The 24,580-nt window shown below is 38.9% G+C and overlaps 1 protein-coding gene across 3 annotated transcripts in view; it reads right to left on the reverse strand.

Annotated features, from left to right (window-relative positions):
• The window catches only part of iqsec3a (IQ motif and Sec7 domain ArfGEF 3a), an 84,887-nt gene that overhangs the window by 40,683 nt on the left and 19,624 nt on the right, over positions 1–24,580 (reverse strand). For all 3 annotated transcript variants that reach the window (XM_007564046.2, XM_016677364.1, XM_007564047.2), the window contains exon 2: positions 23,928–24,008. In XM_007564046.2, coding sequence (XP_007564108.1) covers positions 23,928–24,008 — 81 coding nt within the window. The remainder of the gene's footprint in view (positions 1–23,927; positions 24,009–24,580) is intronic.

The following is a 24,580-nucleotide window of genomic DNA, read 5'->3' on the forward strand; positions in this document are numbered from 1 at the left end:
AAAAAATAATAATTTAAATGCTTTCTTTTGAATTAGCTCACTTTTTAGTTAGCTTCTAGCTTGTAGCCATCACCAATATTTTCGCTGTGTTCATCTTTTCTGCTACACTGTTTGTTTGTTTTTTCTGTCTAGTATCAAAAACATTTTTAACCCTATGAAGTCAGATAAATAATAAATTATAAACAAAAAAACTGTACACATTACAAATTAAACAGTTTATTTGGTACTTTTAATCAAAAAGTCTAATATCACCAGGTCACTGTGGACCCATACAACAAATCAATGTATTGGTGTGCCATAACCTTCTTCAGCTAATCAGAAACACGACTGAAGTACTTATTTTTGGACCAAAACAAAATCAATCAAGAATAAGCACTCAGCTTCTATTTAGGTTTTGTTCAGGCCAATATGTTTTGCAAGATGAGAGATATCCCTAAAATGTCTCAAACCTTTAATTTTTGGTTTACATTGTGAAAGACATTAAATATGATAGTAATTACATACAATGACAAGACTGTAGTCACTGGACATAAAATTTGAAGCTATTGTATAGTTTATGGGATGAGACTCTCAGGAGGGTTTTTTCAATGTAAAATCCCACTGTAAAAAATCTTCTTCAAATTTCTCAGTATGCTGGTATGAGGAGCATATATTCATGAGCTTAAAGCTCTGTCTGCTACTTTGAAAATTAAGTTGTTGGATCACAGAAATGCAGTCTGCTCTGTTCATATCCAATTCCAGGTGAGCGCTTTTCCGCTGCAAAAATAGACATGCCCGGGAAAGACAATGCATCTTTTAGGAGGAAAGTGCTCGTTATAGCCGGCTGCCTCTGCTTCCAGTGTTTGCGTGCTTTCATGTAGTTTAAATGTAGCCTTTCCAGCATTTCTCAGAAGCGCCTTCTCTGGTAAGCCACAATATGACAGAGTAGAACGTGCATGCAGATTGATTATAGTAAGATCCTGATAAAGCCATTAAAATGAACATTTGCTGTAAAATAGGCAAACCTATTGAATGCAGTGACTGATAGTGCTGTGTATGCATTCATATATATATATATATATATTTTTTTTTTATTCACACACACACACACACAGTCATGTGTGCATCCTCAACTTTTCAATGGCAGCTTCACTATCCCCTGTCAGTCATACTCATCCTTCTCATCCATTTTGTCAAGCTTCCTATCCTTCTCCCTTTCTAATCTCCTGCACACACATGCAGTCTTCCCGATATTCCTTCATCCCCCAGGTAAGGAGATTGAGCAGTTCCAGGTGTCAACGTGACTGACGACGTGAAGACAACCCCTGGGTCCTGCCTCTCTCTCTCTCTCTCTCTCCATCTCTCTCCCTCCTCTCATTTTTCCACACATCACTGCTCAACATGGATGAGACCAGTGGCCTCCACACTTTCTATCCAGAATACAATTACAGAGTCCAACATCCCCTGCTATCTCTGTTATGGCTACTAATATGCAGGTGGCATACCAAGGACTTTAATTTATCTCTTCATGGTTGTGCCATCTACCGGTGGGAGAACAGACATTGATGTCTGTAATGCTAGGCAAATATTAAATAGAGTGAATTAATCCAGGCAAACAATCATAATAGATTTTGTGAGGTAACGTTAGATTGACAGCTGAAGGACAAAGCGATTTAACGTAACAGCAACTTCACATAATCTTGTCTCCAAGATGTAGCAATATTAAAGGGGAAGACTGAGATTAAACACATGCTGATTGTTATTCATGTCGACATACCAGCAAGGTAATTATCACTGTAGTCCAGTTAGTTGTTACGAGAAGCTAACACTGATTTCTTGAATCCTATTGAATCCATAAAAGAGAATTTATGGTAGAACAAGGTGCACATGGATTTGGGAAGCAAAGTGAGTTGACGCTTGCTTCAAGAGAAGAAAAAGAACCGGACAATGGTGATCCAACGTCCTCTGTCAATGTCTGGAAGCCAATTTTCTTGGTTCCAAAGAAAGATGTGTTAAGTTTCTACAGCCAATGATGACTTGAGGAGACATGTCATCTGCTGGTGTCAACTGTGCGTTATTACTCAGACTTTGCATAATCTGCGCGGAAATCTTTGAGCACATCATGTTTCCTTCTCCTGACAAGATTTACGAAATGGTGAGTTCATTTTTCAGCAGGAATTTGCACCTGCCCTCACTGCCAAAGGTACCAAAAGCTGGTTCAGTGTTACAGTGCTTCATGGGCTAGAAAACTGGTGAGACCTGAACCCTATTGAGAAAACATTTATTCCTACAATATGACTGGTTCAATTTCAATGGACTGCTGCTGGTGTTTTAGTTTTCTAAAAGATTGATTTTAAGTAAAACAAGTATCCTGTTTGTTTTCCACTAGTTGCACTCATTTAATAAGTTCAGCTTTCCTAATTTGTAACAACTGGTTCAAAAGTATTAAAATATGACCAGATGGTACTGCCATGGTGGTTAATTTTTCTTTTTACGCACCAAACAAAGCCCACGGTTTTATTTCAGTACACTCTGCTCATGTATAGCCACCAAACATCTGCTGTAGAGTGAAGACAGGTGACTGCAATAAACTCAAGCACCACTTAATGATCTTTATAAGGAAGCCGCCCTGATTATATTTCCAGGGTGATCCAAGTCACTGCAGACTACTTTGACTTTCATTAACCTTCATCGTTTTCGCTGCGTCATCACCACAGTGGAACACACTGAATGAGATGAGCAATCGGACTCTGTGACCAGAAGGGTTGAAAAGGTCTTGCCTCTGGTGGACTACAGCCAGGAAGCTGCTGAAGAGGGCATTATGCGAGTAAAACCACATCAGCACAAGTCGTTGCAAATGAGATCCCAAAAGAAGCCAGTTTCATCTTGTTCAATCCAAGACAATAACTTCATATTCTCCCAAAATGGCTGAACAGTTTACGTGAAATTTATCTGTAGGAAGAAAGTGTTTGCGTCTATTGTCTGCTTAACAAAGTGAGTCCTTCCTACCAAGTGAAATTCAGTTCCTGTCACTTGAATTCCCTTTCACTCTTTGCCTCCCAGAAGTGTTTCTCACACTACTCACAGAGAATTAATCAGTTCATCAGGCGGAACATAAGGGCAGCATGAAGAGCAGAGGCTCAGCATACATAAGATTTTTTTTTCCATATGATGTAAGCGTAGGTGTGTATTTGCAAAAAAAAAGCATTGCCCTACCCCATTACCATGGCTGTAAGCAGGAAAAAGACTACTTGGTGCCATGCAGAAAATTTAAGCAGCACTGAAACCCCACAAAAAGGGTTGTACTTATTGTTTCAAAGCTTTTCCTACTGAAAAATTCATGACAAGCACAGCAGGATACCTGCTCTTAAACTACCTCCTTTGCAGGCTGCAAAGGAGGTAGTTTACACTTCATTTAAAAAGTGTTTCCTTGCAATAAATACACTATAACATGCACAGTCAGCATTAAGTAACTAAACGCAAAGGCGAGCACTTTTTTACTTGATCACCAGATCAAGTGTAGTCATTTTCCCTCTTCAGGAACTGATTAGATAGCACTGTTTTATCTTCATTAGACTTATTCCAAATCTGACCTACACCTTTGCCAGGGGAATCATCTATAAATGATAGAGAAGTTCTCCACCAGTCACATTTAAAATTCCACCTCCTGGTAACAAGTGGCAACAAGAATTGTCAACGTCGGCATTAGTTCTATGACAACCGTATCCTTGAAAGCACCAACAGTACTAAAGTCACCTTGAAAGAAGAATCATTTAGAAAGTCTGTGATAAACCTAATAATAATTAGACTGGACTAAAGGCGCACTGATTATTTTTGTGACTGGTTTCCAATCTAAGTTCTATAATGACTCTGAAAAATCAACCTTATTATTTATATGCAAGTTTATTATCAGTAAAGGTCTGTGATGTAGCTGGGTTAGCATGTTCTGAGAGTAACATCTATATTGTAGAGCTTTGACAAAATCATATTTTAATAGAGACGACATCACTGTGTGTAAAATAGAGAAAAATGTAGCTTAAAAGCTGTCTCATATTAAAACAACACAATTAGAGTTTACTTTGTAAGCAGCTCTTAACACCTTAAAATAGCGATTAGCACAGTTAGCACTAATAAAAAGCTGTCTTTATTTGTTCTCTAGAGAATGTAAACCCTTACATTGATTTTGAAGATGTTGAAATGACTTCCTACAAACACAGCATGAATGATTAAGCTTCAGTGGATAAAACATAGCAAGACTGCTGTGATACACACAGCTATCTGGTAGCATATTATGCTGCATTCTATTTGAACTGGGAAGTCAGAATTTCTGATCTCCAGTTGAAAAAAGAATAATAAACCAAGCACACCATGAAGTTGGAGGCCTCAACCCAGGCTATTGATGCTGCACGTATAGAACATGTAAGAGTTGGAGAAATAAAATGTTTATTTGGTATTCTTTTGGGTTTTATCAAATTCAACACTTTGCATAGAACTGTAGTCTGTTTGTGAGTATATTTATTTACTGTCTGAGTGAATAAAATGTAGAGAATTTCACTGTTCTGAGCTTGTGGTGCTAATGGGAGTGTTTTCATATAACATCATCCAGCTGTGTGCATTCATATTGGATGTAGGAAGCTTGAACAAGCTTTTGAATTGCCTGATAAAAACCTTTTAAACCCTCTCTCTTTCAATAAGGCATCACATAAAATACATCAGCCCCTCATTTATACATCCCTCGGTAGCAAAGGGCCCTAAAAGAAGCACCTTGTTTTACAGCCAACAATAGCATCCAATGAGTATCTCAGATACCACCTCTTAAAGAAACAGCTGCATACCAAGGCCGTTTTAAAGCAAATATAGCTATTACAAGTTTGAGATAGCTTCCCCCAGCCCCCTTTCTCAGCAGTAGAAAGGCAGTCTTCAGACTTCTGTAATCCTTAATGCATGCTAAAGGCTGTTTAGTTCAACACAAATTTGTTGTCTATGCAGCAGCACAGCCTTAATTGTCCAAATGGATGGTAGATAAAACAACTCATAATTATACAATATGAAGATGACTTGATCTCACCCATGAAAATTCATCTCGGGTAGACATGCAGTGATGCATGGGTTGGCGCCATCCTTTTTTTTTTCTTCTCCTTGCATCTTGTGATCGATCTTAAGGTGATGGATTGATTATACAGAGCCTGATCAATAGTCTGCCCTATAGGGCTGGAGGGCATGGCTCAAAAATAGAACTGTGTAGCAAGAAGAACGTAACGAGGAACAGAGATGGACAATACAAGGCAAAGCACTCATAATACTGAATCTTTAAATGAAATCCATACATTCTGAGCAGCAGTCATAAAGATGACCAAGACCTATGCTAAATGGAGCATGTCACGCAAAACACAAAAGTCACTCTTTGCATTCTGAATCACACTGAGATTATTTTAATTTTTAAGATTAAATCAACTTAACCAGAATGGGTTCAGAGAAGTAGTAAAGCATGGAAGATATGCGCGGCCTAGCACAACCACAGGCAATTCCCTTGCACTGCCAATGAAACCTCTTGCGAGCAGCAACACAACACAGACTAAGAAAACAGGTTGGGCTGGTGAAATATTCAATGCACGGTCTCAAATAGAATCTCTTCAAAAGCCATTGCCCCAGGTTGTGGGTAAAATGGAAAGTGAGAGAGAAGCAGCTGAGATTGCACTAGAGAGCAATTGTTAGCGCTCTGCAGTTGTAAACAGACACAATTCAAGGCTCAAGAGTCATAAAAAGGAGCTCAAGGAGACAAAATGAGGTACATCATTTAAGGTCAAAGAAAATCATCTGTAAATCTGGTGTTAGGTGTCAAGTCTTGCATCCAGAAGTATGTTCTTGTACAGTACTTCTTGAGTCTCTCTTAGACAAAGCATAACTGCTAAGAGCCCATTTAAAATATTTCACATCAAGCCATAACCAGAAACTTTGTGGCTGTGAGATTAATGAAATGACCTTGAGGTAACGTGGGATTGAAGTAACTCAGTGGGGTCCAAAGTCAGTCCTCCATATTTTAGATGTTCCCTAGTTTTAGACACCGGAATCATATAAATGGATCATCATCTTCTTTCAGAGTCTGATTACCTGCAGAAGACAATAAAGCATTTGAAACAGCTTGACCTTGACAACTGGGATTGGACACCCTTGATGTAAACATACCGCTGTTACACTTCTGAATTGCCAGTTAGGTATTTGCAGGTCTGTACTGGCTGACATGCGAGTTGTGCATTGTAGTGTATTAATGACATAAGGTTTCAAGACTAGCCAGTTACAAGATGTCAAAGAGGAAACACCAATGAATACACTGATTTTCAAAGAAAAAGATGTAATCCTCCCCATTATCCTCTGTCCCATCTTTGTTGCCTGCACCGCTGATTGTTTTTCTACTCCTCCATCTTTGGTACCTCAAATTTAGCCTCGTCTTTGTGATCCCAGGTCCTCTGAGGGGGTCCAGGACATCCTGCTTCATGTTCCTGTTACCAAGTTCAACAAGGGGTTTGAGAACCACTTCTTGTTCCTGTTATTCGAGGAGGGTTGTCCAGGTGAACCCACCTTCTGCTCCTGAGTTCTACAACAAGGCAGACCCGCCTTCAGCACCGGTTCCCAAGTTATCTGAGAAAGTGTCCAGATGGGCTCGTTTCCGTTTCCTGATTCTGTCGACCTCCAGGGTTCCTCAACCTTAGCCACCACCAGTCTTTAGATCTCCTTCACCATCACCACCTCTCTCCTGACCTTGATTTAATTTTTGCTTTGTTTGGGACTCTCCTATTATGATCCTTGTGGTGTTTCGGTTTCTAATCATTTTCTTTTTTGTTGACTTATGAGGTTGCCATTTGCCATCCTAACTCACAATCACATACACCAATGATTAAGACCCTGGTCCTTTACTGTAATGTTGAATATAAAACACATATTGCAAAACAGAATGTAATAATTATATTCATGCAGAATCACCACTTGAAGTGAAAAATATTAAGCTGTTCAGGCCTGTAGCAATCAATTACTTTTGTATTTGTTAATTACTTTGCGGTTTTGCATATTGTGATAAATGGAGCATATTTTGAAACAGACCACAGGCCAATACAATATTCTTTGTAAATAACCGTCGGCTTTAATGTGAATAATGATCTAATGCAAATCAGAGACACATAAAAGCTACCATTCGCACAAACTCAAACGAGCATTTGAAAGCAAGTTGTTTTAAGATGGAAGATATCGGCTTTGGTCTTGGCCCCATTCTGATGAATAATTTTGCCAAACTACAAAAGAACATACTTTTAAAATCCAAATAAGTCATTTTATTAGGTTTTGGCATCAGAATCCCAAGTCTATTCTTTAATGACATAGCAAAGCCAGACTTTTATGGATGCCTGGCGAAGAAGCTGATAGCTCAGTGTGTGTTTGAGAGCAATAATGCCTAGAGAAAACATGCAGCTGCTTCTGAGAGAGTAACAAACAATTGAGTTGCTCCCCCAGCCCTGGATAATTTTTGAAAACTAATTGCTTATTATGTAGCCCCATGAGGGGGAAATAAGTGATCCCCCCCCTCTTATTTGACTGTCTTCGTATTTCCCACACGAGAATATCCTTAGGCAGTTTTGTCATATACAAATTAGAGTCTGAGTTTGCTTCTTTGAAGCAAACCAGAACACCAAGTTTGATACTTCTGAGATCACATTAAAGGGCCTTTATGTATAGGAGCTTCCTGGTCATTCATAACGTTTCAGATCAAAACCCTACTTCTCTTTATCTCTGAGTCCTCTTCTAATCAAACACAGAGCGGGAGGGAAATGGATGAAAAGACTGAATGAATACAACATGCAGATGACCTGGATACCTTGGCTGATTAAAAAGAAATAGCGCTGGACTAATCCGGTGGCAGCTGGACCTCTCATCACACACAGGAGTCAGGTAAGGTATTGAACTGGGACTTTTTTTTTAAATTCAGGAGTTAAGAGGGAATGAGTTAAAACTTTCATTTTAGCTAACACAAAATCTAAAGATAAAATGCTAATTTCTGCTTTAACTATCTTAAATTATATGCTTGCCAGTTCTCAAATTCTTTTGTGTGTCAGCCAAAAAGGAGTTTGGTTTTTTTTTTAGCTAATGTTTTTGTAATTGTGCTTTTATCCGCTTGCCAGAAAGTCTATTCACATCTTTGGTTTCCGTAATTTTTTCAAGTGAACGTCAATCATATTTCAAAAGCTTTTGCAACAGAAAATAATATGTGATTTGTTGACTTAAAGGCCTTTTATACAGCACAATTTAATCTGATTTAAAACACACTGCAAGTGCATTGCAGGGGAAATGGGCACAATGCTCTAAAAAAAACAACAACAAAAAAAAAAACACAGCAGTAAACATGCTCAAAAAAAGCTCAGCCGGAAACTTAATTGAGTCAAACACAGCAGAGATGTTTAGGTTGTAAAACCATAAAGGGGATATGAAACAAATACGCAAATATGACAGGTAAGTACACTATGTTTTTGCTGAAAACAGAACTCAGACAATTAAAGCTGATGTCACATATTTGAAATCTTGCTTGGCACCGGTAGATCGCCACCTCAGCCTCCCAAGTTTCCATTTTGGAATATCATAAGAGATGGTACCCTTCTCCACCACGTAGGCCAAAATAAATACATAGATCATTTTAAACACTTCCAGCAAACACCTAATGCTGTCTATTTTTCTAAAGAAGACAGTTCCCAGATTATATGGGAACCCTTCACAGTAAAGTTATTTATTTCCTTCCCCATAAGCCTATTTTGTCACCACTGCTTCAAGCCACAAAAGAAAAGAAAAAAAAATAAATAAAAAAGAAGTAGTGAGGGGAATATTTATTGTAAAAATGGTGCTGAACCAGGAAAGGCATGGCCCAACACAAGAGCCATTTTTCACCCTATAGCACGTTCTCCATTATCTGTCACTGTTCTCAGACAAACAGACAAGCTCATATACTGCAAATCAGTCTCCCCTCATCGGTGAAATTGGTTTCAAGGGGAAATAAAATAAAAAAGGGAAAGGTTTCATTTTGTTTTTCCATTGGCAAAAAAATAAATAAAAAATGTCTGACGATGATGGCTCGAGTTGTGTTTCCATTGAGAGTGCGGCACGTGTTCGGCTGCTATCCTATCACCAGAGTGATAAGAAGAACTGGAAAAATTTCAATTACATCTTGCAGAATCTGTCTGTGCTGGTTCATGTTTAATCTTTTTCTCTGACAATGGTCCTCTATAAAGGTGATAGACTGTCTGAAAGTGAGCAGGCCTTTTGGTGAAGTCAAAATGTGAGAGGTCTATCTTCAAATCAGCTCGCCGTACTCCTACAGTCGCGCTGAAAGTGCAACAGCATTTTAATTATAGATTAGAGTTTCAGCACACTATCCTTTACAATAACGGGTCAGAATTAAAGTTTTCCAAAAGAAGCTACAAAAACTTTCAGCTTGATTTTATTCTAACTTTTAAAAATATCTGTGAATTAAATCATACCTCTGTAGCTTGAACAATAACTGTAATGTGCAGACCCATTCTCAGATTTCTGCAGCGTTTAACAGCCAGGATTACTCTTGTATTCAAGTCTATTCACCAGTCTATCACTCTATGGCTGGTGGGCTCTAATGTTAGATTATCTACCATTCTTCCATAAAGGTCAGATGACATGACATTTAAAAAAAGAAACAACAAAAGGGTAAGATGATTTTTCCAATGGGCTGTACATGGAGTCAGACTTGATATGTTTACCAAAGAGCTTTACAGTTAGCTTATTTTGATTTATTTGATTTAAAAACAATGCTACAGCATGAGACGGCACAGTGCGACTCAAGATTTCCAGTTTCAAACCAAATAAATAAACACGTGTGCTTTTGAAGTAAAGATAATTAATTCACGGCGCTCCAAAGCATGACAGTTGGAACAGAAGCTGTCCCCCCTCGTTCTCTGTTCTTTCCTTTCATCGGCATTCAATGGTGTGAAGGTTAGTCATTAATTATAATGTAAAGAAACATGAGAAAATGTCGGTTTTAACAGAACAGAGTACTCCACTTAAAGTGACACCTAAGTAGAGCTGGAACGCGCTCTGGTATCAATCTCACCATTCCTTCCATTTCGTCCCAATCCAACACTAACCCCCAACCTGTTTTTTAACTTCCACTCGCTTTCATCCCTGTCATCCACATCTCTCATTACGCTGAGTGAGGCGACAGTGCGGCAGAAAGCCTCGTCAGCAGTTTTGCATGTCCTCTTCCCCCTGCGCCAGCGACTCCTCTCCACCCATTTCCTTGCTGATGGACCGTCAAGAGGCTGTCACCGAGCCGCCAGGGCAGGACGAGGGCAGAACGCAGTGATCCACTCTCAACTTGACAATGTCGCCAACACGTGGGACACCCAACGTCCCTTCAGAGGGAGAAGTGGGAAAAGACCGCATCCCTTAAGGTCACCACAAAAGCAAAACATTTCTTTTTCATACTGTTACTCCCAGTGCCTGTTTTAGTGAATGGATTTCTTGCTCTCCTACAGTCTTCGAACTAGTTAGATATGGAAGATTACAAAACATTGATAAGAATGAGTTAAGATAAATTGAAATTTAAAAAATATTCCTCATGTACATTATTTCAAGAGATATTTCCACCCAAACAAAAACAACAAAGTGAGTAAGTAAATCAGGCCCCTATGTTGTGCTGTAACAATGCCATGGAAACTGATATAATAAAAAAAGACATGCACATATTACTGACATAAAATGCTGGGGATGAGGGTTTAGTGGGGCTAGGGTTTTATCATTTTAAATCGCTGAACGTTGATTTGTCTACACCAAGGTTGTTAAACTCATTATCGTTTTGGCCCTTATCAAGATTGAGAATGTCCTCAAAGGGTTATGGCAGAATGTATTGATAAAACGCGAGCAAATGGCTGTCTCATCATTCGATGAGTACTTCTTAAAGTTAAATAATATTGATAATCTTTTCACATTGATGTCATTTGACTGGAGATAAAAAACCTCTTTTACTTAACTGAGAAAATATTTAAGCACACAATATCTTGACGCATAAAAAGTACTTGGTTTGACACACATGGTCTGGAAGCGTATGCAAGGCCAAAACAATTTCTAAGAATGGGGATTGTGCCGAAGCCAATGAGATGCAGGGGACACACAATTTTGTTAGATATAGGAGTCGCTTTATTAAACCTTGTGAAAAATAACTCTTGTGTTAAATAACATCAGTGTTGCGTTTTGACAAAGCTGATTATTGAAAACAAATGGTCGACATTTATTTTTTTTTTACTTTTGTGAAATGATTCCAGTAGAAGTTCAGCATGTTAGTAGTTATGTAAAACAAGCACTTTGGGCCGAGTGAGACCAGCCGAAGCCTGGGTGCTCTGGGGGAAGCTTCCCCTCTTCAGCCCAGGTTTGTCTTGCTGTTAGGGACTTTAAAGACCATCTGGCAGCCAGGGTGACCCAACTTCTGCTTTGGCCTGCCCTGAGGGGAGCTTTAGCGGGTATAGTTCAGGGGTTTCAGTGCTCTACGTCTCTTCTCGTTCCTCTTTTGCCTGGGCTCTGCAGCTCCTGTGCTTTGCTGCGAACCTACCACTGTTTCTGGCATATGACTATTTTGTGGGGGAGCCAAGTGTCTGTCCGCCTGTCTGGAGCTGCTATGGGCTTTGGGAGCTGAGATTACCTGTCCTGCATTGCTCTTGTTCGCTGAGTGTACAGGGCCTCTGCCCTTCTCACCAATCTAACAACTTTGCACCTGCAGGTGACAAATTCATACACACACACATTCTCCAGAGACTCTCACATCTCCTACATCTATGCTCCAAATGGCTGAAGGTCATACAAATACAGGTTCTTATTTCACTGATGTGCCCTGCCTGATGCCGCCTTGACTTAGTACGTTTATCTCATACAATATGGTATTTGTACACCTAACTGCCCTGGCACATGTACATTCACAACAACATTCACAACTGGTGCTTTTATTGCATCAGCGGTTACAAAAAAAAATTGTCTGCAGCATTCGTTTTTTAATCAACAGAATAATTTTATGAGTCGATTTTTGGTCAACATAGAACTTTAAACCCCATCTTAGGAAGGCAATGTTTTAAGTACTGAATTGACTAAAGATTAGTTTGATTCAGTGTAGCAACAGTACACTGTACAGTAATTTACTGTATGATCAAATCAAGAACAAGAAGGGGCAACAATTTAAAAGAATTAATGAACAAAAAAAACATACAAGAGGCAACCAAGGGTGAACATTTAGCTACACTGATTGCATGGTCCCTAGTTTGACAGAGTCCCTACAGGGACTACATGTTTTGTTTTTTTGGGGGGAGTTTTGCTTGCAATAAATGCAGAAGAAAAAGATCCGTTATGCTGGGCCCTTGGTTTTAAGGTGAGTTGGTAAAAATAACAATGAAAGACTACAGCAGCATGGAGGAATAAAGCCAGATAAGGAATCTATTCTCTCAGAGTGCCTTCTCATTTGATCCTTAAGACTCACTGCCCTGTATGAAACAAATTCTCCGTCTCAACCGATATCTGGTTTCAGGCCGTCTCTTTGCCCTTCGCGTTACCTCCTAATGCCCCCATTCTGGATTCTGGCTCCCTTTTTTGCAGTGAGGCCAGATAAAGATGCAGACTGTGTGTGTGTGTGTGTTTCTTTCTTTTTTTTCTAAAACCGCCATCATTTACTTCTTTACAGCTTAACTATGAGATTAAAGTTGACTAATTGGATGGGGGACATGTGATGAAATCACGGGCAAATGGCCATAAGCGTAAAGGTCAGGACAACATGTGCAGTCATGTGGGCAGACAGATGTTGTGACTGCTTGGAGCTTCTGGTTCTCATGAGCACCCCCTGCTGTCCAGAGAAGCCATCTTATTTTATTGGTCGTTGGAGCTCTGGGCAATTTAGATAGAGGGTCAGCTACATGAAGGGAATGGATATTTATCCCATAACGTTATGCTCCGTCTTTTGTCTTGGCTGATTCTGTCTCATACATTCGCCTACACACTGGGGACATTTTATCGCCCCATATTCAGACGTGAGTTGAGCTATTGACCGGGCCGCAGACTGGAGCTATGGGCACTCAGGGGCCTCAGAGATGATGGAAACTAATAAGACGGTGAACCATTAAAGACGGTGGGAGAAAGGAGCAAAAGGAGGGAAACAGAAATGCAATCCCATCTTTCGGAGAGATTTGCCACTGTATTCTAAATCTTTGTTATCTGAAAACTCAAGAGCTGCTCGCAACCAGAGCGCAGGGTTGATCTACAAAGGTAAAAGATCTGTGCTAAGGCTGAGAGAAAAGAGCACCACAAACTGGTAGTTTTTTCCTTTGAAAAAGGTTGAACACATGAGAGGAGCAGGGGGAAAAAAATGTAGATTCATTCCCGAGATTTTTCACCAAAATAGCTGCGGAGAATGTTGTTGCCGGATAATAGGCGTTATAGCTGCATATCTCAGGAAATACTGTGGCCTTCTGTTGCCGTGTCTGCAAGGACAAGAGAGGCAATTCTCAGAAATGATGGAAGTCATTATTCACCTTGCTTTATATAATAATGTGATAAAACATGTTCAGAAATTCAATTCTGTAAGAAGACTGGCTGGGTTGGAATATACCCAAAGGAAGGTTTTATTATATTGTATTAGGGAAGCTTTTAAAAATATTCATAATGGCAAACATAGCAGGCGCTGTGGCAATTTCTTTTAAACCCTGCAGGCTGACAAAATCTGAAACAAGCCTCAAGCAGTGATAACTTATCACAGTGGCATCATTAAAGACTTTCTTTCTTAACCTGATTGTCCTTTAGCACCACAGAATACCTTATACAACCACTCTGCCTGGCTGACTCATACTCCTGACTAATACACTGGTTTTTATGTGTGCAATCTTCACAGTCTTCTTTGAATATACTTCCTTCCACAGCTGTGTGTGTATGTGTACGTGTGTGTGTGTAAAAGAAGACAAAAATTACCATTTTTTTTAATACTCGAAAGTAAAAGTATGGCTGATTGTGGACTCTATTAGAATATGCATTCCAATCAGTCTTGTTTATCAGATAAAAAGTACCTTTTAGAGATAACATTTTAGCAGGTATTAAACATGCTTTTCATTAAGCCAATATTTCTGTATTAATTTTTTTTAATATTCTAAACTCAAACGTTGTGTCTTTATTTACTACAAGCAGAAAATCATCATAATCACCAGAAATAAAGGCTTTAAGACATTAATCTGTGTGTAATCTATGTATTGTGTTTCACTTAATAAATGAACATGAAGATGCACAAATGTTTTGGCCAAATGCAGAAGTATTAAGGACATAATCACCTTCAACCAAATATTCACAAGATTTCTGCAAAACATTTTTGCATGCTCAATAATGCACTGGGAGAGAAAAAAATCTGATCATTCAAGACCAAAAATGTAACATTTTTGACGTGACTGTAGACTGGAGAAGGATGACTGTCACCGCGAATCATCCCAGAAACTGTAAGCTCCAACGTTTGGTGGTGGGAACATAACGGCGTGAGGCTGCCTTTGAACATACAACGTTACTGTAGGAAGAATAACCTGAGAAAGTGACTGAGAAATTCTTGAAAAGAAGCTGAAGATGAAGAAGAATCTTGAGATGAACATTGATTCCAGACACACAGCCAAGGAAGCTCAAGCTATTTCAGAGGAAAATACATATATAACGGCGAGTCAATAACTTGACTTGGATCCAAATGGAAACCTGTGGGGAGAACTGAAGATCAGAGTGTACAGAGAGAAGCTCCTCAAGAGCTCAAAAAGATTTAGAGATTGTTTATGTGCACAATGTGTCAAAATCAAACCTGAGCGATAAGTGAGAATACTGTCTCAATACCGTCTTTAGTCTGTCAATAACAACAAAACTACTTAAGAAATGTTGGTGAGCGTGTCATTCCACTTTATTACATGCAACTTCATTTACTGATTGTTTTGATTTTTTTTTTTTTTTGTATGCATGGGGGTTTATTGGTTGGACGTGTTCACTGGTTCTTTTCCCGGCTGTAACATCTGCCTCTTATTTCACAATACTGAGACAAGCTTTTGAACACAGAAGCAGCAGTAGCTGACTTGCAGGAATATAGCATGGCCTGGCAGTCCTCTTTGTACATTGCCTATATAGCTTCTTCTCTCATGCGTATAAAGAAACGAGCCAGTGAAGGAAGCGCAGATGTGCCCGTCGCTGCTCTGCTTTGGCTGTCTTGCATAAAAGAGACCTTAGGGTGAAAATAAATTAGTTCAAGGCATCGATTTAATTAGAAACCACCCCAAGCTCCCACATTCTTTAAAGCTCCTTTCTTATTCGTTCCCTGTAGAGGTTTCAAATATTTGGATGAATTTAGGCTACATGAGTCCCAAAGAACGTGTTTTGATGGAAATAACCAGAAACAAAAACAAACAAACAAAAAAAAAAATCAGCTGAATGGTGGGACCCCAGAGGATAATGATGTTGATCGTGCTTCTCTGATAGGTTGGAGCCTAACCCTAAAGGCCCAATAGAAGATGACGATAGAAATAAAACAAACTTTTGCTTCGTCTGGTTCTGCAGCTTTTTAGGTCATGGCAGAAGAGGAAAGAAAAACAGGCAATCTCTCTATATTCAAAAACCCGTATGCGTTCTTTTCTTCTGTGCTTCCCGTTATCGTGACAACAAAACAGCCAGCGACCAAGGTCACTTCCTCCAGATGAGGCAGCGTGACGGCCAGCGCCACAACATTCATTGCAGGGAAAAGCATAGACAGGCAGCAAGTATTAAATTATGGAACAAAGAGTTGAAGGGAACTGTGGCCGGGGGTATCGCTCGTGAAATTCAATTCTCAGATGCACAGGTGAGACGGATGGAGGGAGGAAGAAGAGCATAGGGTGTTTTGTACTTTATAACAAGTTAGTCGGATAACACGTGTTGCTGCTGCGCACCTTAAAGCGGTGAACAAAATGCTTCAGTAATACAATACTTTGCTGAGGTATTCAAGCTACTTAAAAAAAAAAGCTTAAAATAACCATTCAGCAAACAGGAAACATATGGAACTAAAATTTAACTTCATGGCCAACAAGTCTCAGGTTATGTCTCCTGTGCATCTCAAACCATCATCAATTTCTAAAATAAATTATATATCTTTGAAAGAGCATGTTTATGATCTGCCTTTATATGTTCCTGTGATGTTTTCTTGCTTTTATCTCCCTAAAATATTGCAGATAGTAACTATTTCCCTTAATCAAGTTATTTTCCAGAAGCTCTTGAGACTGTAGTGATCAAACTTCATGTCGTGTCATGTATCCTGATGACGCAACACTTTATCACTATGCCACTGCGTGTTCATTACAGTCACCGAGTCGTTCACTAAATCAACAAGCGAATCAGTCAGAATTTCGCTCAGCTTACTTCATAAAATAAAAAAGTAATTGCTTTTGGTAAAAAATAAATAAATACATTTTGAATATCATTAGCTAAAAATCAAAGAGGCTGCAAGAAACACTGGTGTCGCTTTTCGACTCAGAGCTAACCTTGAATAACGACATCCACTAAATCAGTTCAGGATGATCCTTAAAACTTTGCTAGAATAAAGGATTTCCCTAAGAAAGGCAAGGGGAAATTTTGGTTCTCTGTGTCTGACCAAACTTTATTTTCTTCTTCACTTTACATGTTTCTTTCATTTCTAGAGCAAACCATCAATGGAGTGGATTTCTTGTTTTTTTTCTTCTTACCCAACAAATTAAACAAGTCAGTCAATTTGAACCTGTTCATTTGTCTAAAAAGAAGCCATAGGTTTGGTGCTGTAATAGAACAGGAAAAAACACTGAAAGTTAGTTATTTGACTTTTTTGTTTGTTTGTTTGTTTGGGGGTTTTTTTGTCACTTTGTGAAAAAGCGAAATTGGACAAATTTTGTACACCACTACTTTTTGTACTCCCCTGAGGAAAAAACTGAGGGATTTGTTTTGTTTTGTTTTTTTCAAATACTATGGTTTTCCTTTTTCTTTTTACTTGGACATAAACTATAAAGTCCTTATTCAGGCCACTTCAAGCTGCAGGACTCCAATAATTATGTCAGTTTAATATCAAATCCAGTGATTAATTATAGAAACGGGTGACATGGCAAGGAGTCACAGCACAGCTAGGGGTGAATTCATTACCAACAGAAATGCCATAATTCTTTCCACTTTGTTCCCTGAGTGGGTGGCCGAGAATCCGTTTTAGCAGTATTTATGATCAAGGATGTTATGACCTCAGTCTCTTAAACCGGATCTGGCTACACCCCAAATGTTTTGTCTTTCTTTTTATGTTTCTCTCAAGTCATAATTCAAACAGTTGCTGAAAAACACACCTCTTACTCTCCTGCCTTTTAGCATTTTTACACTTCGTCATAAAATGGCTAGCTTTAAATTGTAATCATGTGCTTAAATGCAACTTTTGGATGGATGCCTTAGCAGCAATTGAGGACATCATCAAAAAAAAAAAAAAAAAAAGCCTAAAAAAAAAAAACGATGTGCTTATGAAGATGAAGCTTCGTGACGTTGCAAGCTAATTTCCTTTCTACGGAGCTAAATGGCAGGTTGTGTATGCTAATTAGCATAGGATAGCTAATTAATGCGCTGGTATGTGCGTGTGTGAGGCATTTGGTTAGGAGCACCACAGGAGGGCTAATTTTAAGGGGTCTGAAATGATGAGCAACATGTCAGTCTTTTTGGGACCTGCTGAGGGGAAAGAGTGAAACGTTTGGCAGCTGAATCTTTGACAGGATCAAGCATCATGCCCAGAGTGGGAGCCAACACCTGCCAAAGGCTGACTGGACAGTTTATATTTAACTATGTGCCCTAAAAAAAAATACTAAAAACAACATCACAATGCCGTCATCACAGAGGGAGTCAGAGGACTAGACTGAGTCAGAACCGAGGAAAATTTTACCTGCATATAATGTAACCTAAAAAGAAAAGCAGAAGCATAAAAATCTTAACGAGCTCTAGCATCTAAGGCCGCTCACTTGAATGATCTTTCACTCAAGTCACTGCATTGTTTGAGCTCCCAAGTTTACAGAGCAAGTCTGAAAATTTCCATTAAAAAAACAAACAAAACAAAAAAAAAAGGGACCCAATTTGAGCAGATTAAAAATCAGAGTCTTTTACATTTTAAAAGGCTGCAGAAACCCTGCAACATGAGCTCATTATTATTACGCTCCAGCTAGTCTGCTCATTACCTTTCAGGAAGTTCAGTTTTAAGATCCCAGAGACCAGACACCCACCAAGGTTGCAAGTTCTTAGCTTTCCGCTGTTTGCATATTTCTCTGACTCTCCAAGGTCAAACCGAACATTTTCAACTCTCAAAATAACTAGAGGAACACCAAGCTGAACAACAACCACTTTTGTTAAGATGGCGAGATAAACTTGGGTCATATTCTAGATTGGTTTGTCCAAGTTTTAGTTGTTTTACAGCTTTCATTACTGCTCTGACCACAGATCTGGTTAGTTTGCGGTATTTTGTTCTAGCTGATTTATGAATATAAATACACTTTAGCTATAAAGCTATAAAGTTATAAGGTTATAACTTTATAGCATCTTCTGCGATTTTTTTTTTCCATTTTGAAGAGTGGATTCAATAATCTGGTGATCTGTGTCAATGTCATATTTGAACAATAGGGAAAACAATTTAAGGAAAGATATCCGAATAGATATAGATACATAGATATAGATATACGTTTCACTTAGTGAATAAGCTACTGAAAAAAATTACTTTTAAATGGTACTATTATTTCTTAAAAACTAAACTGTATATAAAAAAAACACAAATGCAGTATTTCTACATGTTAACCATCTACCATTAATCCTTCTGACTCATTTAATGTACTGTTATTGTGCTTGAATATATATGTATATATATATATTTAAAAAAAATAAAATTCCCCCTCCTTTTATTAGGTTTCTGGTCTCTTGTTTGTCGACTGCAGCACTTCTGTTTTTGCTGCAAAGCAGAAAGCTGAGCCCCGGCTCCCGAGCGGTCTTATGAAGGTAACAAAGAACTCCCGTGTGCAAACGAAGCAGAGCACAGCAGACGATGGCTCACACAAGTAATTGAAAGGCGGTAGCCATCTCAGACAATCAGCCAACTCTATCCGCGATTATAGATGTGATGTTATGTGCCGGGATACAAATCCGCCACTGTCTCCAAACCCTCTGGCGCCCGTTTTAGACCTGGCGATGGTGACCCTGATGAGCTTTCGGCCTCCTCTGGGTGCTCATTATATGTGACAGCATAAACCTGACTCCTCTCTTTTCAGCTCAAACTTTCCCCTCTTTTTAATGATTTCCCACATACCAAGTTGGGTCCTTTTTTCTGTTTCTAACTAATCCAACAAAACAAAAGGACAAAAACTCAGGTGTTTACCAAAAGCAGCATGGCGACCGGAGCAGCGGGCTTTTGCTTGCAGCTCCCAGTTTTGCCCTTTACCGAACTGACCCCTGTTGACACGGAGGCTGAAATTATTCGAGGCAGAAGCAGCAGTGCAAATGAAACGTCATCATGACTGCAATCTCTCTGACATATTGTCGTCCAGTGAGAGAAAGAAGGTTTTGTTACGTGCTAAAACAGCAGTGGTGTTGAGCTCTCTCTTTATGTTAATGAGGCCTAGTTCAGCATGAAATATTTCAGTTCTGCCGGACAACAGGATCAATCCAGTTTTTATACATGTTCTGAATCCTATGCATTACATGTTTTCTTGCATTCACAAGTCAATCAAACCTCAACACCCATATATTATTCAGTATGCAAGAAGTTACCAACACTACCTAGCATCAACTGTCAATCAATGATAATCCCAAATGTTATTTTCAAATGAAAATAGGGCTCAAATTCAATTTAGAACAACTACACATTTATTGAGGCTTTGCTAGTTTGCAAATTCAGCAAAAGCATTTATGGAAATCATGCACTATGCATCATTTCTATGGCTCATTTTAAAATTGTATTAGCATAAAATTTAAGTCGGTATTTGTGAAAAACGCAAGGAAGTCTTTTATATGCTAATTCAGAGATTTGCCCTGTGAAAACATTCAAAACTTCTGCACAAGTACCAAAACAAGTTGGTAAAATATCTCAAGATTTTGTTCAATCTGGCCTTGATGATCTGTTACAGTGTTATATGTATTCCTTAACTACAGTGCCTTGCAAAAGCGTTGATAGCATTTGGATTTTTTTCCGTTTTTTTACTATGCAACCATAAAGCTCAATATATTTTAAGTTTTATGTGAAAGACCAACCCAAAACAGAGCATACTTTTGATGTTGAAGGAAAATAGTGCACAATTCTACAAACATTTTCCCGATAAAATCTTGATAGATTATCCACAGCTGTTCTGTAAAACCCTTGGAGATTACACAGCGTACGTTAATCAGACACATCACGATCTCTGCGGTGAAAAACAGTGGCTGCAGCATCGTGTTGTGATATTTTTTCTTCATCCGGGGACCAGGAAGCCGGTCAAATGTGACGGGAAGATGGATGGAGTTTAATTACGGGTGGAAAAACCTTTTAGAGGCTTCGGGAGAGTTTAGGCTGGGATGGAGGTTCATCTTCCAGCAGGTTAACAACCCTGCACACACAGGTTTAGATCAAAGACTACTTGCATTTGTATTTGAAACGTAATCATTCACGAATTTAACAATGGCACACAGTTTTGATTGTTGATTCTATGTTGCATGACTTTGTGTTTTTGTGTTTGTTATTATGTAAATCACTTTGAAATGCCTTGTTGCTGAAATGTTATACAAGTAAAATTTGACTGATTGATAATCATGGAGAAAAAAAAGTATTCTTCTTCACTTTCCATCTATGCGTTATTATTTTGTGGTGATTTTTCACGTAAAATCTCAATTAAAAACACATCAGAGTTTGTGGTCGTATTGTGACAAAATGGGAAATGTGTCCAAAGTAACAGCAACACGTCTGCAAGGCGCTGTATATTCAATCGTTTACTGCATGCCATGTTCACTGCAGTGACACACGGCACAAACACACACTTAACACTCACACAAACAAATAAGACAGGGAGCTACAGGATGCCTGATTACTGCCAAGCCAAAGCATGCAACATGATACGTTTTTTTTTTTTGGTTTGTTTGTTTTTCACATGAACACAAATGCATTACATGTGTCAACAAGAAGGCTCACCAAGTTTCCAACATGGGAAGGACCCTATTCTACACACACTGATGCACTATGACAGTCTTAACACATATTAGTAGACTTTACCGACATGGAAGTATTGCACTTTTTTCTTTTTTTTTGTTTTTTTGGAATCAGTGTGACAATGTTGTGGAGACAAGCCCGAATGGAGTGAGCATGAGTGATGACGGATGCAATGAGGCGAGAAGGGTGGTGGGGAGGGAGGGAGGGGTTGCTGTGTGGAGTTATGTTGCTGGGATGTGGGGGATGCCACGTGAAAGGATGATCAACCAATTACTGACAACAATGCGGAAATACAGAAAATCAACCTGAACAGAATACAGCTTTCTAAAAAAGAGATAAGACGCAACAAGAACAAAAAAAAAGAAAACAAACAAAAAAAAAAAGACAAAAAACCACAAGCTGCTTTCTGTCTCAGCCCCAGGGGGTCCGGCTTTGAAGTGGTTTGCTTCAGAGGTTGCCAGGGGGACGTTTTAAAGTCTTGAAAGTTACAGAGGACCTTGTGCTGTGCTCTTTGCTTGAAGCCTTTGTTAGTGGCCTTCAGAGCACAAGACAATTAGACAAAATAACAGCCCGACACACTCTTTATCAAGCAAAGTTCGACTCGATAAACTCCGATTGATCCGCGACTTTACATCCTTCACGTCTCATCTATCTCGAAATCACCTTCCGCGCAAATGAGCCGTTAAGAGCGACACATTTTTGATTGGTGCGGTGCAGAGGAACACCTCGGATTTGACGTGGTCTCCTCAAACTTTCCCTGCCTCACACTTTCTTTCGTAACCTTTCATGCCGACATTACCGGTAGGTCTAGAGAAGACGCCTGAACAATGGGAACACCTGCTCCCCATTTTTAACCCTTGAATGTAGAAATGGGGTCCAACCGACCCCACACACATAAAAGTCGTATCATTCGCCATAGTCATCTACGGTTGCCTCAGTCCTTGCACGCACAAGGGTTAAAGGGAGGGAGGAAACGTTTTTCTCTTACTGATTTTTTTTTTTTTTAAGTAAAGAAATCTGATGACAACCTGCAGTCACACAAGCACATTTTGTAAATTTTTGAAATTATCCAACTCATTTCTCATTTGTTTGCTTTTTTTAGTCTTTGCTATTTCTAATAACTCCACATTATTTTCTTATTTTGTGCATTTACTTTCTGTATAGTATTATATACCAAGCTCTGTTTTAATAATCGCATTTTTGTGTAAATTTACGTGCTCCAACTTTCCTGTCATTTTGCTGCTGGCACACCAGAATTTCCCCAATGAGGGACAATAAAGGCTATTTCTATTTCTATTTTGCTCTTGTTTAAATCCTATGGCTGGATTAAGGTGCTCCACTCCTCAGTTTATGTTTCTCTTTTTCTACATCCTAAAAGACATTAGAGTCCTAAAACTCTAAGTTAATGCTTCTCAGCTCTTACAAACATTAGAACCTAAAAACAAATGAAAAAAAATTATTTTAAATTTCCCTTTGGTTCTAGATTTCTTATTCTCCTCCCTTTCTGCTGCTGTACTAGTTTTAAAGCACACTCTGTCCAATATACTATGAGAATGTATGCAAGTAAGTTAATTCATGTGGCTAAAAGCCAAATAATAACTATGCCAGACCTTCGCTTTAAAAGATTGCAAGCCTGACCTCTTGAACGAATAAGAAAAAGGAATCAAAGATATTTTGGAGACGTTTTCTTTTTTTTTTGGATTACAGTAGCCATTTTGTCTTATAGGTTTTATTGATCTGCCCTCTTTTTACTAACCTCATCTAGAAGAATTGATGACTTAATGGAAAGGTTGAGAACTGATCCTTCAGATTGATTTCAAAATTGTGTGATTGGTTTTTGATCAATTCCAAGACTTAAAATAGCTTAAATGTTTATGTACACATGATATGAATGTGTAATAAACACATTTTGAGTTTTGATCTGAGCAGGTTTTAAAATAACTTTTTTATTTTTTGCAGCTGCCTCCACACCTTGCAGACCAATAAGTTTGTTTAAAGAGCGTCTGCATCAGCGTTTGTCGGTCTGCAGCCCTTTTGCCACTTATTGTGTCCAGCATTGCAGGGGCTATGATTTGCTATCCAAGTGTGTTTGCTTATCCGCTGTCCTCTGCCAAGCTCGAACAATGCAGCAAAGCAATTCTATGAAAAACCGAAGTCTGCGACAAACAAACCATTTTCGGGTGAACGGCTTAATTGCTATTGATGTGCCTTGGCTGGTTGAATGCTATAATTTCCAGCGAAACTCGGTAGGTGGACTGCACTTGTGTAAACAAAAGTGGAAGGCGAGCAAGCAGCCAGCTCTGTCTAAAAATGCCAAGACAATACTCGCATCTAACTGCACGCGGAATTTTTTAAATGGCCTAAAAGTGAATAATTGTGAAAACTTTAAAGAAATTTTATGGAATGCATTGTATTTTTTTTTTTTTTTTTAATTTAGAAGCACAAAACCCTTTCGAAATCTGAATCCGTCGAAGGCGAGAGAACTCGGGCTTTTCCTCCTGGCAAGACCTGGAAGCGTTTACAACCACTTCAACTTTAGACACCGATTCTGAGGCAGCTGACTGGACAAGGGTTTAGCTACTGAAGCACTGCTACTAACAGGATGCATGAGAAGAGGCCGCAGTTGAGAAAAGGATCTTACAAACGGAACGTAAATAAAGGTGAAAATCAAAACATTTGTGAAGATGTCACTGGGGAGGGGAAATCGTCTTACCTGGGGACACAGGCAGTGGAGGTCTCTGCCTCAGGGGCCTCCGGGGCTGGGCAGCAGAACTGGTGAAGAACTGTTTGGTTGCTGTGTAAAAAAAAAAAAAAAAAAAAAAAGACAATATCTTAAGAGGGTCCTGTTGAAAGAGTCAACTTGTCGGGATTTTCTCTAATGAAAACAGGTTTGATGCAGATCAATTTCATATTTTTTCTGCTGTGAAATAGAAAATATCAGCAGTACTCAACAATTGTAGTTGTTTATGTTTATGTAGATGTTTGATCATGGAAAAAATGCACCAATGCATTATGAAAAATTACTAAGTTAATGAAATTTGTGTACATGATGAGTAAACATCTAGCAAGAATAAACATCCTGATATAGTCTTGAGTACTACGTGCAAAGGACAAATAGTTTTAATCTCCTCTAAAATCCAATTTGATGTTGTTCTTGAAGTACTAATTGACCAATCAATGCAGCGCAGTTAACCACCTACAAGGCACAGCATACTACAAATAGTCAAATTAATGATTGCTTCCATAAATGAAAAATCCCATTTTTGTCTAAAAACTGAGGACTCCAGTCCACACAACCACAAGTCACTTTATTTTAGCATGGGTTTCTCTTTAGCCAGAAAAAAATCTAAACAAGCAGAGCTTTCT

This window comes from Poecilia formosa, unplaced genomic scaffold, assembly GCF_000485575.1.
Source record: "Poecilia formosa unplaced genomic scaffold, Poecilia_formosa-5.1.2 Scaffold154, whole genome shotgun sequence".
Taxonomy (NCBI): Eukaryota; Metazoa; Chordata; class Actinopteri; order Cyprinodontiformes; family Poeciliidae; genus Poecilia; species Poecilia formosa.